This window comes from Mustela lutreola, chromosome 2, assembly GCF_030435805.1.
Source record: "Mustela lutreola isolate mMusLut2 chromosome 2, mMusLut2.pri, whole genome shotgun sequence".
Lineage (NCBI taxonomy): Eukaryota > Metazoa > Chordata > Mammalia > Carnivora > Mustelidae > Mustela > Mustela lutreola.
The window spans coordinates 105,907,855-105,924,721 of NC_081291.1; the positions used below are offsets into that span (position 1 = coordinate 105,907,855).

The 16,867-nt window shown below is 40.0% G+C and overlaps 1 protein-coding gene across 9 annotated transcripts in view; it reads right to left on the reverse strand.

Annotated features, from left to right (window-relative positions):
* Positions 1–608: 608 nt before the first annotated feature.
* LRCH3 (leucine rich repeats and calponin homology domain containing 3) overlaps positions 609–16,867 on the reverse strand; it is a 118,503-nt gene continuing 102,244 nt past the window's right edge. For 7 of the 9 annotated variants that reach the window (XM_059162962.1, XM_059162966.1, XM_059162960.1 and 4 more), the window contains 2 exons: positions 9,734–9,811; positions 3,755–6,443 (listed from right to left, as the gene is read on the reverse strand). In XM_059162962.1, coding sequence (XP_059018945.1) covers positions 6,243–6,443; positions 9,734–9,811 — 279 coding nt within the window. In that variant the 3' untranslated portion in view covers positions 3,755–6,242. Of the gene's footprint in view, positions 3,577–3,754; positions 6,444–9,733; positions 9,812–16,867 lie in introns of those variants that run through there. The other 2 variants (XM_059162965.1, XM_059162968.1) reach the window with 1 other exon arrangement.

Genomic DNA, 16,867 nt, shown 5'->3' on the forward strand with positions numbered 1-16,867 from the left:
TGGAAAACTAGCCTGCAGGGAGTTTTGATTAGTGAGACACCGGGGTCTATGCCTGTTTTGCTCCCTCAACAATTCTCACCTTCAGGATATTATGGCTAAAAGAGTAAAGGTAATCCAAGCAGAATGTCTTGGGAAGCTAAAGCTTTCCCTATTGCACAGTTGGTAATTTCTTAGAGAAAAGTGTCCAAATGCATCTTGTGTATATCACAAATTAAGCCTTATATGTAATCCCAAATGCAGGGCAATACGGTTATCTATACTTCCTTGGAAAAGTTTAAAAAAAAAATTATCTCAAGGGCCTGTTATGAGGACCCCGTTTCTCCTGATGTTCTTTCAGGGAACTAAATAAATAACCTTTCATTTTTTGCCAAGGAAACCATGCTTTAGGTATGAACATTTTCTTTTCTTTTTTTTCTCCCCCTAAAGATTTTATTTATTTATTTGAACGAGAGAGAACACAAGTAGGCAGAGAGGCACACAGAGAGAGGAGGAGCAGGCCCCCCGCTGAGCAGAAAGCCCGATGTGGGGCTCGATCCCAGGACCCTGAGATCATGACCTGAGCAGAAGGCAGAGGCTTTAACACACTGAGCCACCCAGGTGCCCCTAGGTATGAACATTTTCAATTCAGCCTTTATTTCATGCGATTGAAGTGTTGGCTTTTATTTTAATGTGAACATGTAAGGTGGCGTACAGGCAATTTAAAATAACATACATGATACTGACATATTTATACTTAGAACTTATGCATTATATTTACAGACATACAAATATAGGACAATGTTTTACAAAATCTTTTACTAATTACATGTTTACAACATTTCAGAAATAAAATGAAAGCTGCTGTAAACCATCTCACTGCAATACATATATAAAAAGGTTTCTAAATATCCATGTTTTCCTTCATTTCTATAACCATTTTAAGTACTTGGTTGCTAAAAATTTGTCCTACTCATCAGCAGAGTCACACATCATTAGTCACTGCTAAGCTGTAGCAAGTAAGAGAAATCATCGACTCCTCGGTTAGCTATGAGGCTGTATTTAAGTAAGCTATTAAAGAGAGTGACCTCCTAATAAGCTCCCTACTCTCTTCTAGCCAGACAAAGAAAGGCTCCTGCACCCAGCAGCTGTCTGCAGAGAACCTGCTGACTGCCAGTCTCCAGGGCTGTCAGGGGCCCTAGTGGGTGGGCACTTAGCCTCCTCCTGTTCAATGATCAGCCATTGCTTCAGTAGGAAGGAATCTCATCAACGCTCAGTGGAACCCCTACAGGGTCTTTGTCTTACACTGGAGTCTAGCAAGGCTAAATGTTACATTTTCTTTCCAGTTTATTAAAAAACAAAAACAAAAAAATGGTACGTACAGAACAATGAATATAAAAATTTTCTAGCAAAAACATCTTGATTTAGGAAAGAAATTCAATATATTTGATATTTTTTTCTTTATCAAGCCAAAACTGTACACAATTTTTTCCTAGTAATTCAAATATAAATTTGCATTAGTTTGATGAAAATATGTGAATAAGGTTGCAGTTGTGAAATAAAAATGGTAACTTCCACTTACTCCTATGGGATAATTAGTTGCAGATGTTCCAAATGTTGCATTATGTATGTCTTCTGGGATTATTCCTTACATAATAGGTGATAAGCAGTCCTCTTCTTTGCTGAGTTTCATTTCAAATGGCTTCTATTATTTGGAAATTGTACTGAGGTGTAAAGTTGAGTAGAAGGAAAAATCCTTATAGTTTAAAAATGTACACAGCTAAATTCTAAACAAGTCCTCTGATTGGTGGGTCTGTTTAGAACTGTAAATTTAATGGGGTCTGGCTCTAAGCACTTAAAAAACATTTTACTTTTGTTCTGAAAAGGTCAGTGAAGATCAGTGGGCTTTGAGATCAAATGTTTTATGTTCCTTAATTTTAAACTTTGACAAAGTGGTAATGTTCTGCTCAACTTGTTTCCCAGTGAGAACAGGGAGAAAACATTATTTTGACCAGATGTCATTATGATTTTACCCAGTTACTTTTAGATGTTGCACTTACATGATAAAGAGTGAACATTTTGCTCAAATGCATGCATTGGTAAAGAAAGTCCAGAACAGTTTATAACCCAAAAAACCTCAGATTAACTACTATCTTCAGTTACTCTATTTACTTGATTTATAAAGGCAGTGAATACCAAAAGATACGCTGACAACTAAAAGGGGTTCAAAAAATAGGATAAGAGAGACTTTCGTAGTTTAAGCTTGAACAAAGGCTCCTGGCTTTGTGTTTCATGAGCCTTGGGCCCTCCTACCTGGCCCACAAATGAGTGAAGGCACCAATGGTAGAATTTGAAGAGCTAGATACAGAGACAGCACATGGTTTTTTAAAGAAGCCCCAAGTGCCTTATTTCAAGCATGTAACAGGCAGTTCCTTGAAAGAAATTAAGAAACTTGGCTACTCTTTTATTCCTTTTGCTCTGTTTTCATAATCTTCCATTAGTCAGGGAGCTAGAAGTGTATCGGCCGTGAGTGGAAGGTATCTGCAGGCCCTGGTATCCTGCGAGCAGTGTGGGGGGAGGTGGTGGGGGAGCTCAATGCAAACGATGCTGAGTAGTGCATGTTACCATCCTAAGGATTTGGAACCCTTGTGTAGAGTGCTTGTTTACAATATTCAGGTAATAGCAGAATGTCACAGATGAGAACCAAGCTTTAGGTGGTGGTGGACAGAAGTTGGGAGAACGCCTAGGACACTGGCCTTAAATACAACTTACCTCTCTCATTGCTTTACCGTGCAAAAATCTAGGCCCTCTATATCATATCTGGTTTGCTTTAGACATAAGGTTTTTTTGTTCTGTTATTTTTTGTTTTGTCTTGGACAGACAGTCCAAAGTAATATAGCTTCTGGTTTTAAATGCGGCTGATGAACACAGTGGAGTCACTGCTCTCCACATCATACAAAAAATACCCAGCTTGGGAAAGTGGTCTCACTATGTCTGTTGAAAATGCAGATATACCCAGGCCCCGCTCTAGACCTCCTGGAATGAGAATCTACACTTTAACAAATGTTCCAGGAGAATCTAATGAGTCACCAGTTCCAGAAACAGGAAACAGGTAAAGATAGTAGCATGTCTGTGCTTTCAGGAAAGCTAACTATCCCTCTGAGAGGCTGTCTTTCTGGAATGGGAGACAAGCCTGCTATCTAGGAAAGCCCAGCCCGTTTAGGCTTCGATGTCAGGTTCTCAGTGACGAAAGGACGAAGTTTCACCTGCAAAAACCAACCGTGTCTTCCTAAAACTATTCAATGGAAACGGATATAACCTCCCCTAAAATGGAGAAATGAAGCAAAATATTCCTGTCAGGAATCATGGAAACAGTCCTTTTTAAGAACACGTAAGAGCTTTGTGGAAGCAGCCAGCTGGCAGCGGCGCTCACGTCCTGCTCCAGGGTGGCCGGGCCAGTACCCGCGCGCAGGGTCCTCATGCAGCAGACAAGTGGTGCTGCTGCTTGGGCGGGGCAAGCTCCAGGAGAGCCTGCACCGTCACTGCGACCTGGCTCAAACCTTTCTCTTCTAAAATGTGCAGAGGCAAACATAATTGCTCCTGAAATGGGACAACGTAACATAAAAACAAACAAAAGAGAAAACAGGATGAACATCAATGAACTGAAAAAACAAAAACAAAAACATAAGCACCTCTTCTCTCTTTCCTAAAGGTCAACTGAGATAGGACAGGTCAGCACCTGGGGAACTGACCTCTGTTCATACGAGTTACACAGAGATGGCATCTGACACTGTCACTTTATTAGAACAAGTAAAACATACATACAAGTCATTTGGAAACTGGAATAAGGACAAGTTACAGACATAATACATACAACAGAGGATAACAGAATCCTATGGGGTCAAAGAAACATCTTTCATCCCCAATAAATAAAAGAGCAATGCAGATCAACAAAATGAGGCAGGGAAAACGGAAAAGCAGTTCCAAGTTACCAGACGGCCCAAGCCCAAAAGATCTAACATTGTAAGAGAAAGTGCTCCAGAAATTACATAACACGGGAATGCGAGATGGGTTCATGCCATAAGCCAGACTGCACGAGGGAGGGAGGGATGCCCTCCAGCTGCCATTATAATCCTGATTGTGAAAATCAGGGCTCTCGTGCCAAGTAGGGGACACAGGAAGAAAGTCACTATTTCATATCCTCGTACTGAATGGATTGAATTATGTTGGAGAATGATGACGTGAGTTTAGTCAGGAATGTCTTAATTACCATATATGTAAAAGGTGTTTAGAAGTTTCCTAAAGGAAGTCAAAATACTTCTATTGTGTTTGCCTCGTTAATGTTTGGTTAATCCTTTCTTGAAAAAGAAAAAGGCAGAGCTCAAGAATAGCACCTATCATTGGTTTTTCTTTTAAGACTAAATATTCATAAAAACAGACGCTACTCATAAGGGACAGAAAGTAGAATTCTGGTTCCAGTAAAAAGGAGACTATACATGTTTATTAAAGAAGACAGCTGGACTCTTCATTGGCACTTTACCTTATTATTAGGAAGTTTTACAAAATTAGTTGCAATAAAAAATATAACATTTATTTTGAACAGATAGTAGTACTTGTGCCTCTTACTCAAAATATTATCTTGATAAAACAATGTAATTATGATCTTCTGACCTTATAAAACTAGCAACCTTGTATAAATACTTTGAGTACTTTGTCCATGCAGATGAACTACCCCAAGAACTACCCCAACATGGACCTGCAGGGTGTTTTGCTCTTGGGAGAGTCCTATTTTCTCTGAGGCCAATTCCCTGGTCTCTTCTCCAAAGCGCCCTGCCCTGCGTGTGGTTTAGCCATTCCTCCCGAGGCTTATGTTTTCCAGACGTACATTTACCTTCCAGGCGGCTTACAGGGAACGCCCTGTGCTCTGAAGAGAATGTACAACTACTTCCTCCCAACCACACACAAGACCACATGTTTTTTTATTTCCTAAAGGGACAAAACTCCACAAAACTGAATGATCTTTGACTCAAGACATCTTAAAATCAAAGCAAAGCAAACCTCCCAAACTCTGGAAGGTACTACTACTGTATAAAACTGGCCTTCAACACAGTGTTCAGTGTTTCAGCATTAACAGGAGATAGGTTTTTAATGTGTTAAAATAACTGTCGCATTTGATATGGAAGAAAACCAAAGCAATCACACCTTTAGGCTTATCACTTCTACAACAGGGTGTTCTGTTCCCTGCTTTGAGTTCAGTAGATTCCTGAATGTTCAGAAACCCTATCTATGAGTAGAATTTGAGTGCAATCATAAAGTAGTTGCAAGTATTAAGGCCAGCAGCTCACATACTGAACATTCTGAAGAAGACAATACCCGCTCACAGCCTTGGGGACAGGACAGAGACTGCTGCCTGGTCCTTAACCTGCTACCGTTGTTCAGACATAACCTCCTCAATAGCTTAATTCAATACCAGCTCACCCACTAAGAGTTCAAGTATATTGGAAATTACATAAATTTCACTTTTAAATTCTCAATAGGACTCTAGAGGTGAAGCTCAGTTAATGATAACAAGCATAGTAAATCTGGACAGGCGCCTACTCCTGAAAGGTCAGCTCCAGATCATCTGCTTGTCACAGACCATTTTACATGCACACTGGGCTCAGAATAGCAATCTAATGAACCTGCCTGATCTTTGAACCGAACATCCTGATCAAATTAAAAATTACTGATTCAATGGCCAATGCTTCCAGACGCAGACAGTAAATGCTTAGGTGGACCCGCGCCTTCCAATACAGGGACATCTCAGGAGTTTAGGGCAAAGCTCAATGCAGAGATCTAAGTGACCAGGTGCCTTCCCAACCAGAAAGGGTACAAATATGTTCCTTATGTGTTTAAAACGCTGGAAAAACGGCCACATGGGAATTTTATTAAGTCATTTGGAAATAAAGTTCTAAGTCACAGTCTAAGAACAGGTCCAGAATTCTATGAGAGATACCTCAGCACTTTTGAAAAGAGAAACAAGGCCATAGGCCAGGAGAATGGACCAGGAGAAAAAAATGCTGGTCTTTTAGTCTTTGTGAACAATCATTAATGATTACTAATGTGATGGGCTGTTTATCTGGACATGTGAGGGCATTATCTACTTTACTGGTTAGCTCTTCGATGGTCGTAAATAAAGCACATATGTAAGTACTTTGTAACAAGAAACAAACCTCCTTCACCAAGCACAGGAATGAGGTGGGAAATCGCTGGATACGATCTTTCAGCTAGAGGGGGAAGATCCAGTAATAAAGCAGACAGAGAGTTAACATTAAAGTACAATAAAATGCCACAAAACCCAAAAGCTGGATAGACAGAGAGATAAAACTGGATTCTTCTGAATGTGCCCCAAGAGAAAGTAGGGTTTCAACAGTTCTTTTAACACGGAGGTTTAGCTGAAGGATGTCAGAAGGGGAACAAAGATTGTCCTGTCCAAAGTGTGAGCAGAAAAGGAAAACAGAAAAACAAAGTTAGTGGATTGGAAACACAGATTTGAGTACAGAATCCAACACGATCATCTCAATCATAGAGAAAGACATCCTAGAAACATTTGTTTACTATGAGGAATGAAAATAAAATACTGAAAAACAGAACTACAAAAAGACTCCCTCTGTGTGCTGAGCTTGATTTTACTATTAAACGGGCTGGTTGGTGACCAGTACACACACTCAGCATGCAGAGAACAGACTGGGTGCTGGCTCAGGGTTGTGGGAGGTCTCTAAGTGGTGAGGTCTGTGCCAGGCAACAGCTTCTTTCCCAAGGCTCATTCTTTCCTATTAACAAAAAAAGAATGGGCCAGAAACCAGAACAAAAGCTGGGGGTGGGCTGAAGACAGGGAAGTATTTGGAGAAAGCCACGTAAATCAGGGCGGTCCCAGAAGAGGAGAGCCCAATGACCGAGGAAACTTACTCCCTGGAGGCCAGGTGGACCAACTGATTTGATGTACGAAATGAATCTAGAGGGTAAGGGGCCTAATAGACCACCCAGACCCTCCAGCTCACAGACAAAGAAATTAAATAAGTAAATAAAAACACAATCAAACTGGAGAACAAGAAAATATTCTTCAACACATAACATACAATAACTAGGACATGAGATGCTGGACTCAAACAGATGTTTTTGTCACCCATTACAGTTTTCTGAATGTAACATACTTAATAAAAGCAGAATAAGAGAATACCCACATGCCCAGCCTTATCAGAGGTTTTCAAGAGTCGTCTTATTCTTCAGTGTTTCATTCAGAACTTATAAAACACTTCAAAACTTGTGCTGAGAAGGGAAACTGTTCACCTTTCTAGTTTCTAGACAGAATTCTGACAAATATTTACAATATTAAGTTTTATGTTACACATTTTCAAAAGTGACCATTATTATATCCCTGATTTAGTGTTACTCTAAAGTTTAAAAAGAGAAGTGGGGGTGTTTAGGTAAAGGTCAGAGGGACCTGAGAAGGCCATTGAGAATCTATGAGTTGATGTATTCCTTCATTTTCCTTCACTTCGTTCTAAGCAAATAACTAACTTTTTAGCAGAAGTAGCAGCGTACGAGGAACCTGTCTAAAAGTGGTGGTGGTGATGGTGACAGCGGTAGAGACTCAGGTGGAAGGCAGAAGGGGAGAGGCAGAGGGGGCCTCCAGGGATTGTCCACTTCCTCTTTCAGATCGGGAAGACTGAGAGGAAGGAAGGTGGTGTTAAGAACCCCAGTCTAACCACCCTAGAAAAATACCCCGTCTTTTAAATTTGAATTTTTTTTTTCTGTTTCCTGCCTTCAAATAGTGTGGCTCTGGTAGGAACAGGGACAGGCTACCCCATAATCATCCCTAATTACCATCGCTTGGCAAATGCTGAATCAAATGCACATTTTAAGGTAGACTGTATTTTGCCAATTGTTGGCAGGTACCTTTGGAAAGAACTTCAGTGTACGGAGTTTAAGTCTGAGACAGATGATGGTTCTCTAAAGCCCAGAGTGCAAGTACAATGACTGTAAAGCTGGTGAACAGTACTTTGCATGGGTCTGACATTTGCCAGGCGTGCTCCCATGTCGTGCTGTTTGGGGCAGGCTGTGGGCATGCGTGTGTGATGTGATGAGCATGTAGGAACAACTTCAACAGATGGAAGGAAGTACTGACAGATGTTAGTGTGTACCTATGAATATTAGAACCTGCTTATTAGTATGGAGAAAATGCATGCTATTTGATTAGTAACCTTATTAAGGCTCTCTATGGTTAAAAGTAGTTTGTTCTAAATGATAGGATCAGTCTTTAGAAAACAGCAGGATATAAAAGTGAAAAATCTGCTCTGGATTTGTCCACAGAAACAAACATAAAAAGGTCCTTGCTAATACCACAAATGTAAATTTCAGTTATTTTTATAACTCAGATTTGAAAAAATAAAACACAAAAGAAAACAGTGAAAAACAGATTTACAACCTACTTAATAAAAGGGGAAAAAACAATGGTGGAAATTCACTGTGGCTCACAGATGCTCTAAGGAACCAGATGTGTTCTCTTCCACCTTTTGCAGCACATATATGAGCTGCCACGGGAAGGATGCCCATGGGACGAGTGGTGCTGTGACCTCCTCAAGGCAAGGTTAGCTGCGAGAGGACCAGGGAGCCACGAAAAGGGAGAATCACTGGCGTGAAAGCTGTTAGGACAAGGGCTTAATTTCAAGAGCAACACTGGGGTTGAGTCCAGGCCAGTCCTGGGGTTCTGACAGGAAGGTGACAGAGAAGAGTCATGATTTTCTTCTTGAAGGTTGGACACCAAATATGACAAGAACTGTTAGGGTTATGGATAATGGAACAAAGTATCAAATAGCACCAAGTGGTTATTTCTTTAAGCGGATCTGTGTCTGTGTCATTAAATATAGAATTTTTTTTTAAGAGTACCATGCTTAGTTGGTTTAGCATCATTGTTTTTAAAAGGATAACGGAATATAAAGTGCATCAAGTTCATGTCTCTTAATTGCATCTATAAAGTTTAACTATTTGTATAATAAAGGGCAAGAAAGTTGTAACTGAGGAACCTAGAGACAATAAATCTCAAGAGCAGGACAAATGCCTAGAAATGGCCTCCTGTATGCTCAATTCCAAAGAATCAGAGCTTAGTGAAAACAGCTAGTGAAATCTGAGTGTGGTTTCTGATGTGGTTAACAGCATTGTCCAAGCGTTTGTCAGTTTGGATGACATACTGTGTTTATGTAGACGATGTTAACAGGACCGGAACAGCAGCACAGAGAGTGACTATTCTAGATCTGTCCTATTTTTACATTTTTCTAAGTCTAAAATTATTTTCAAATAAACATTTTTAAAATGTATTAAAGTAAATGTCAAAAAACCTGAAACCAAAGGAAGCATTCTCAATCTGAGATGCACTCATTCTGAAGCCCGGAGTCTTATGTATGAAGAAGATGTATACAAGCAAGCAGGAATGTTTCAGAAAATGTCAAAATATCTATTTTTGATTACTTAGCTTTAAGTATTACAATATATTTAAATTTATATGTATATTACATTTTTTGCTTGGTCCTTGGAAATAATTAAGGAAAACCGCTCACCAGTATACTGACTGACTCTAGTAACACAACATCATGTTAGTAATTACTAACTTCATTTAAAGTGAGTCCTGTAAGATTTTAGATACTCTCATTTCCGAAAAATTTTAGAAAAATAATACCCAAGTCTCTTTAGGCAACATAAGAAACGATAAATTTATTACCTGAGGTACACCAATTTTTCTGCAAGCTTCTAGGAAATTCTCCACATTCCGCCTGCATTTCGCCATAGTTAACTTAGGCTACAAAGGAAGGAAAATGTGGTGTTACTCTAAAGTTTAAAAATACCCTTGCCAGTTGCTTTGTAAATTCAACATTCTAGAATACAGGGTCAGCAAACTTCTTAAAGGATCAGATAATAAATGTTAGTCTTCAAGGCTATAGGAGATCTGCTAAGAGCTTGAAAGCAACCACAGGCAATATATAAGCAATGGGTATTCCAGTAAAACTTCATTTACAGTACCATGCTGTCTAAAGATACAAACGTAGTGATCCAAAGGGGCACGTGCACCCGAATGTTTATAGCAGCAATGTCCACAATAGCCAAACTATGGAAAGAACCTAGATGTCCATCAACAGATGAATGGATCAAGAAGATGTGGTATATATACACAATGGAATACTATGCAGCCATCAAAAGAAATGAAATCTTGCCATTTGCGACAACATGGATGGAACTAGAGCGTATCATGCTTAGCGAAATAAGTCAAGCAGAGAAAGACAACCATCATATGATCTCCCTGATATAAGGAAGTGGTGATGCAACATGGGGGCTTAAGTGGGTAGAAGAAGAATCAATGAAACAAGATGGGATTGGGAGGGAGACAAACCATAAGTGACTCTTAATCTCACAAAACAAACTAAGGGTTGCTGGGGGGAGGGGGGTTGGGAGAAGGGGGTGGGATTATGGACATTGGGGAGGGTATGTGCTTTGGTGAGTGCTGTGAAGTGTGTAAGCCTGGTGATTAATAGACTTGTACCCCTGGGGATAAAAATATGTGTATTAAAAAAAAAAACAAAACAAACTTCATTTACAAAAATGGGGGCTAGCCTTGGGCCATAGTTTGCCACTGCCTACTTTAGACATTTTACTTTGATTTTTTGTAAGGCAAGAAAAATTTTAGAGACAGCTGTTTAATTATATCCATTTTAAAATAATATTGACTGAAGAAAATTTGTAGCGACAGCAAAGAAATTACCCACAACCCTATCATTCAAATATAATCACAGCCAAACTTTATTTCCTTACAGTCTTCATGAAAGAAGATAATTAAAAAAAAAAATCAACATCTTTTACTCATAAATATACTATGGGTGCATCACGTCTCTACTTAGTGATAATCCTGGAGTGTTTTTAAACATATGAATTTTATTTTTATTTTTATTATTTTTTTAAAGATTTTATTTGTTTACTTGACAGAGATCACAAGTAGACAGAGAGGCAGGCGCAGAGAGAGAGGGAAGCAGCCTCCCTGCTGAGCAGAGAGCCCGATGCGGGACTCAATCCCAGGACCCTGAGATCATGACCTGAGCCGAAGGCAGCGGCCCAACCCACTGAGCCACCCAGGCACCCTAAACATATGAATTTTAAAAGACTGGATTAAAGAACCTGTTTTCCAAAGAATGCAGATTTCCCAAAGTTAATTTCCCTAACTTCTACTTAGTAAGCTTGTTTCTGGAAAGGTCTCTTACTAACAACAAAGTGTTATCACATGACCTAAAGTTGTGAAAAAAAGTTTTTAACCTAGTGGGTTATGTATAGATTATGATATAAGGTAGAAATATGAATTCCATTTCCCAGAATGATTAACAAATTCAAATGTTCAAATTCATTGGCTGTTCTCCAACATGTTTAAGCATTAGGCACAGAAACCAAATGTCTGCACGAACTCTGCCTTCGCGTTTTTACCCATGTAAGCAGATGGAAGCCTGTATACCACCTCTAGAAAACAAAGGTTTCACTTGTGAATACCTGGGTTTTTCTTCGAAGATGGAATATGATACTCCATCACGAGCAGAGGGGAAATTAATAAATATAAAATAGTGTCTGAAGAACTATAATCTCAGCCTGAGAAAAGGAGCAGGGGCTAGGACTGGCTTTATTATAACAAATAAGAATGTGGGATGAGGGGCGCCTGGGTGGCTCAGTGGGTTAAAGCCTCTGCCTTCGGTTCAGGTCATGATCCCAGGGTCCTGGGATCGAGCCCCACATCGGGCTGTCTGCTCCGCGGAGAGCCTGCTTCCTCCTCTCTCTCTCTCTCTCTGCCTGCCTCTCTGCCTACTTGTGATCTCTGTCTGTCAAATAAATAAATAAAATCTTTAAAAAAAAAAAAAAAAAAAAAAAAAAAAGAATGTGGGATGAAAGGAAAATAATTTTAAATTTTTTAAAGGAGTACTTGGGTGGCTCAGTTGGTTAAGTGTCCAACTGACTCTTCATTTTGGCTCAGGTCATGATCTCAGGGTCGTGAGCATTGGGCTCCGCGTTCAGAAAGCAGTCTGCTTGAGATTCTCTCTCCCACTCCCTCTGCCCCTCCCCACTGCCCTGCTTTCGTGCACCCTCTCTAAGTAAATCTTTAAAATAAATCTTTAAAAAAAAGTTTAGGGGCACCTGGGTGGCTCAGTGGGTTAAAGCCTCTGCCTTCAGCTCAGGTCATGATCTCAGGGTCCTGGATTCGAGCCCCGCATCGGGCTCTCTGCTCGGCAGGGAGCCTGCTTTCCCCCTCTCTCTCTGCCTGCCTCTCTGCCTACTTGTGATCTCTGTCAAATAAAATCTTAAAAAAAATAAAAAAAGTTTAACTGAAAATAAATTTAAAAATTTTTTTAAGATTTATTTTTATTTTTTAGAAGATTTTATTTATTTATTTGACAGAGAGAAAGACAACAGCAGCAGAGGGAGAAGGAGAAGCAGACTCCACTGCTCAGCAGGGAGTCTGATGTGGGACTCGAACTCAGGACCCTGGAATCATGACCTGGGCCAAGAGACAGATGCTTAACCAATTGAGCCGGCTGGGTGCCCTAAAGATTTTATTTTTAAAGTAATCTCTACACCCAAATGTGGGGCTTGAGCTCACAACACTGAAATCAAGAGCTGCATGTTCCACTGTCAGCCAGCCAGGCTCCCCAATAATAATTTTTGAATTTCGAATCGAAGCACTTTCCAAAAGGTCCTGAAAGGGGATAGGAATTAGGTTTCTAGGACAGTACCCATTCTTGCCTCTGCCAAGTTGTTTCATCATTGAGGTAAAAAAGGTTTTTTGTTTTGTTTTTTAAAAGAGAGTGAAATATTAATGGCAGGAACATTAATGGTAGAATCATGATCTTAACAGAAGGAGGAAAAACACCATGGGAGTTCACACTGGCTAATTCACACTGGAGCTGGGCTCCTTCTCTTCCACTTTTTACATGTGAAAGAGCAGGTGTTCATTGGATAAGTGATGTGGTCTTCTCAACTCCTGGCTAAAGAGGGAGACATAAGGTAAACTGAGGCACAAAAGAAAAATCACTGTGGTGGAAGCTATTAGGACAAGGGCTTAACTTTAAGGGAAGTTGGACAAGTAAACACAAGACAAATGCATTTTACAAATGCTTTTAACTGGCTAGACATTCCCGCTCCCTATACCAGTTTCCCTTTCTGCCTTGAAAAATGGAATAGAAACATGTAACTAGCTTCTCTTATTATAAAAAGACCTTAGCTAAACAAACCAGGATGTTGGTCTGGGTTTGCAGAGAAGGCCAAGGGTGTGTCAACAGGGAACCATGGACTTTAGCAGAAGAAAGGAACTGGGCATTTCATTCTACAAAAGAAGAACCCCCTTTAAAAAGGTATTTAAGGGGCGCCTGGGTGGCTCAGCGGGTCAAATCCTCTGCTTTTGGCTCGGGTCATGATCCCAGGGTCCTGGGACCGAGCCCCACATCGGGCTCTCTGCTCTGTAGGGAGTTTGCTTCCTCCTCTCTCTCTGCCTGCCTCTCTGCCTACTTGTGATCTCTGTCTGTCAAAAAAAAAAAAAAAAAATATATATATATATATATATATATATTTAAAAAGGGGTGCCTGGGTGGCTCAGTGGGTTAAAACCCTGCCTTCGGCTTAGGTTATGATTTCAGGATCCTGGGATTGGGCCCTGCATCGGGCTCTCTGTTCACCGGGGAGCTTGCTTCCCCCTCTCTCTCTGCCTGCTGCTCTGCCTATCTGTGATCTCTCTCTCTCTGTCAAATAAATAAATAAAAATCTTAAAAAAAAAAAAAAAGAACCCCTAAATTTCTGAAACTCTACCATTCAGATGTCAGCATCCATGGGAGAGGAGAGTGAAACAGGTCCAACTATCTAGATGGAAGAACAAGGTTTCTATGTAAACAAAAGGCTAAAGGGATGAAGAGTTCATGTTGCTAAGTTAAAACTGGTCCAGGAATCACCACCATCTCAGGGGAAAAAAAAAAAAAAAAAAAGAAGACTCAGAATAATGATCATGGAAACTAACCAAACATTACCTCCATGAAGGCTACTAGCACTCGAAGACATAAAAGATGTCTCTGTTTGCTGGGGGTGGGGACGTGAGGGAGGCAGCAAAAGAGAAAATGTCCTTTGAGATTTCCCCTACAGGCAGCACGGTTCTGACTGACGAAGGTGAAGAGGAAGGAGGAACAATCAGCTCTCTCCCCAGTCATTTCTTCCTTTACAAGACAGTATTTCATAAATGGGATTAAACTCCTTATCGTCTGATGAAAGCTGTGAATCTAATATTGAGAAAAATACAAATGTATGCAAATTACGGAGTTCATGGAGCCTGAAGAGCCCTAGGAATGCCTGATCCCAGGCTACAAATGTGTCCAACAGAATGGCTAGTCCAAAGGACCCATGCCGTAGACTCCCCATCACCATGGAATGCAGGACTCATGATTTTGCTTTAAGTCAAGTCTCAGAGAACCTGCTATCCCCAAAAGGTTTTCCAGAAGTTTGGGTGTTATGTCAGTTGTGTATAGCCTGTTCTAATTCTCTAATGTACAGCCTGATCTGAATAAGAAATCTTATTTTCCACTTTTCTGAAATTTGAAATGATTCAAGAGTTTTTCAGGTCATTTACCTTGGAGATGTGGTTCATTCAGTGAGCTGTTGATGATTTTTTGATAGGATTCACTAGTACATTTCTAAGAATGTGAACCATACTACATAACACCTATGCCTATTAAACCAAACAGCAGTTCAGCAAACATCATTGACCCTCTCCCAAAATAGCAAAGAATGATGAATTATAACCTATTATGCCTTTCTGAGTTTCTTTCTTTTTTTTTTTTTTTAAGATTTTATTTATTTATCAGAGAGAGAGAAGGGGAGAGAGCGAGCACAGGCAGACAGAATGGCAGGCAGAGGCAGAGGGAGAAGCAGGCTCCCCGCTGAGCAAGGAGCCCGATGTGGGACTCGATCCCAGGACGCTGGGATCATGACCTGAGCCGAAGGCAGCTGCTTAACCAGCTGCTTAAACCCTTTCCTTACTAGTGTTGTGAAATAGCCCGTCAATGCCTATTCCATAATCACCTTTAGGACCAAAACCAGGTCCTTCCAGTCTCTGAGAGCACAGCTGATTTTGGTAGGACTACTGTTCCTGAGCCACCCAGGCGTCCCCTGAGTTTCTTTTGAAATGCCTGGACATGAGACCTCCCCTTATAATGAGGTACCATTTTTTTTTTTTTTTAAATTAGGGAAAAGAAATCCTGGTTCTTACAATATATCAAGAAAGTGTTTTTTTTTTTTTTTTTAAGTTATATACTCAGCATTGTCATTAGCCACTTTTCAAAGAATTACAATAAATCCCCATGCTTTAATGAGCCATAAAGAAACTTCTATGGTTTTCCATTTGTATGTGGCTTTAATTTTATAGTCCCCTCACAAAATAACTTCTACTAAGAAAGTAAGTTACAAAGCTCTCTGTATGGCCAGAAGAACAAAATAAGCAATATAGTATATAGTCTAAGACAAAGGAAGGAAATCCACAGCAAGGAAAAACAGATGCAAATATTTATACTGAAATAGAGTATTAGAAGAGAAACCTCATTAACACAATATTAACTTATTTATAAAATCATTATCACAATTTCAAAGTAGGGTTTTTGGTCTGAGGTGTTTTTTGTTTGCTTGCTTTAATTAAAATGCTGGATAATTTTCAACTGGTTGACTCAGAGTCCATTTGTTTTTAACTCCCAAATATTATCATTTGGGAAGTGTTAGTATTTACATTTCTCTTAGCTGTGTATGTCATTTATTAATCAAAAAGATCCCCTCTTGGGGCGCGTGGGTGGCTCAGTGGTTTGGGCTGCTGCCTTCGGCTCGGGTCATGATCTCAGGGTCCTGGGATCGAGCCCCGCATCGGGCTCCCTGCTCCGCAGGAAGCCTGCTTCCCTCTCTCTCTCTCTCTCTCTCTGCCTGCCTCTCTGCCTACTTGTGATCTCTGCCTGTCAAATAAATAAATAAAATCTTTAAAAAAAAAAAAAAAGATCCCCTCTTGAACAGTTTTATTTAATAGGCCTCCTTGAATTTTTCTTTTTTTAAAGTAATCTCTACACCCAGTGTGGGAATTGAACTCATAACCCCGAGATCAAGAGTTGCGTGCTCTACTGACTGAGCCAGCCAGGGACTCTTTAATAGGCCTACTTGCTTTTAAATGTCAAAGATATTTCATGAAAGACTTCTTTTGTTTTTGGTTTCTAAAAGAGAACTTAATGTTCTTGGGAGACTGCACCACTTGTATCTCATCTCTGTACCTTCTGTCCTGGCTGAATGCCTGGCACTGGATAGGTACTCATAAACAGGAGTTAAGTTTTTTTGTTGACTTCAGTAGTATGTTTTAAATTCTCTCATCTCATGTTATACCCGTATTTCTGACTAACAAGAATATCCACGTGTTTTATTTCATTAGGCAGTTAAGTATTTGTAAAACAGTTTTATTCTTCCTCTGTGTACTTTACACTCTTACACGGAAGGCAGTTTTCTGGTAATCAACGCAAAGAACCTCAGTCACCCTTACTCTCAATACTTTCTGTATTAGCTGTTTGCTACTTCCTAGGCATCCTCTCTGGAAATGAAAAATGACAGGTTTGCCCTTTTTCGATTATTAAAACAAATTCTCGCCCCTAACTCAGTTGACAGAAATGGGGAAGAACGCCAAGTAGGTATAAACCCTTTCCTTACTAGTGTTGTGAAATAGCCCGTCAATGCCTATTCCATAATCACCTTTAGGACCAAAACCAGGTCCTTCCAGTCTCTGAGAGCACAGCTGATTTTGGTAGGACTACTGTTCCTCTTT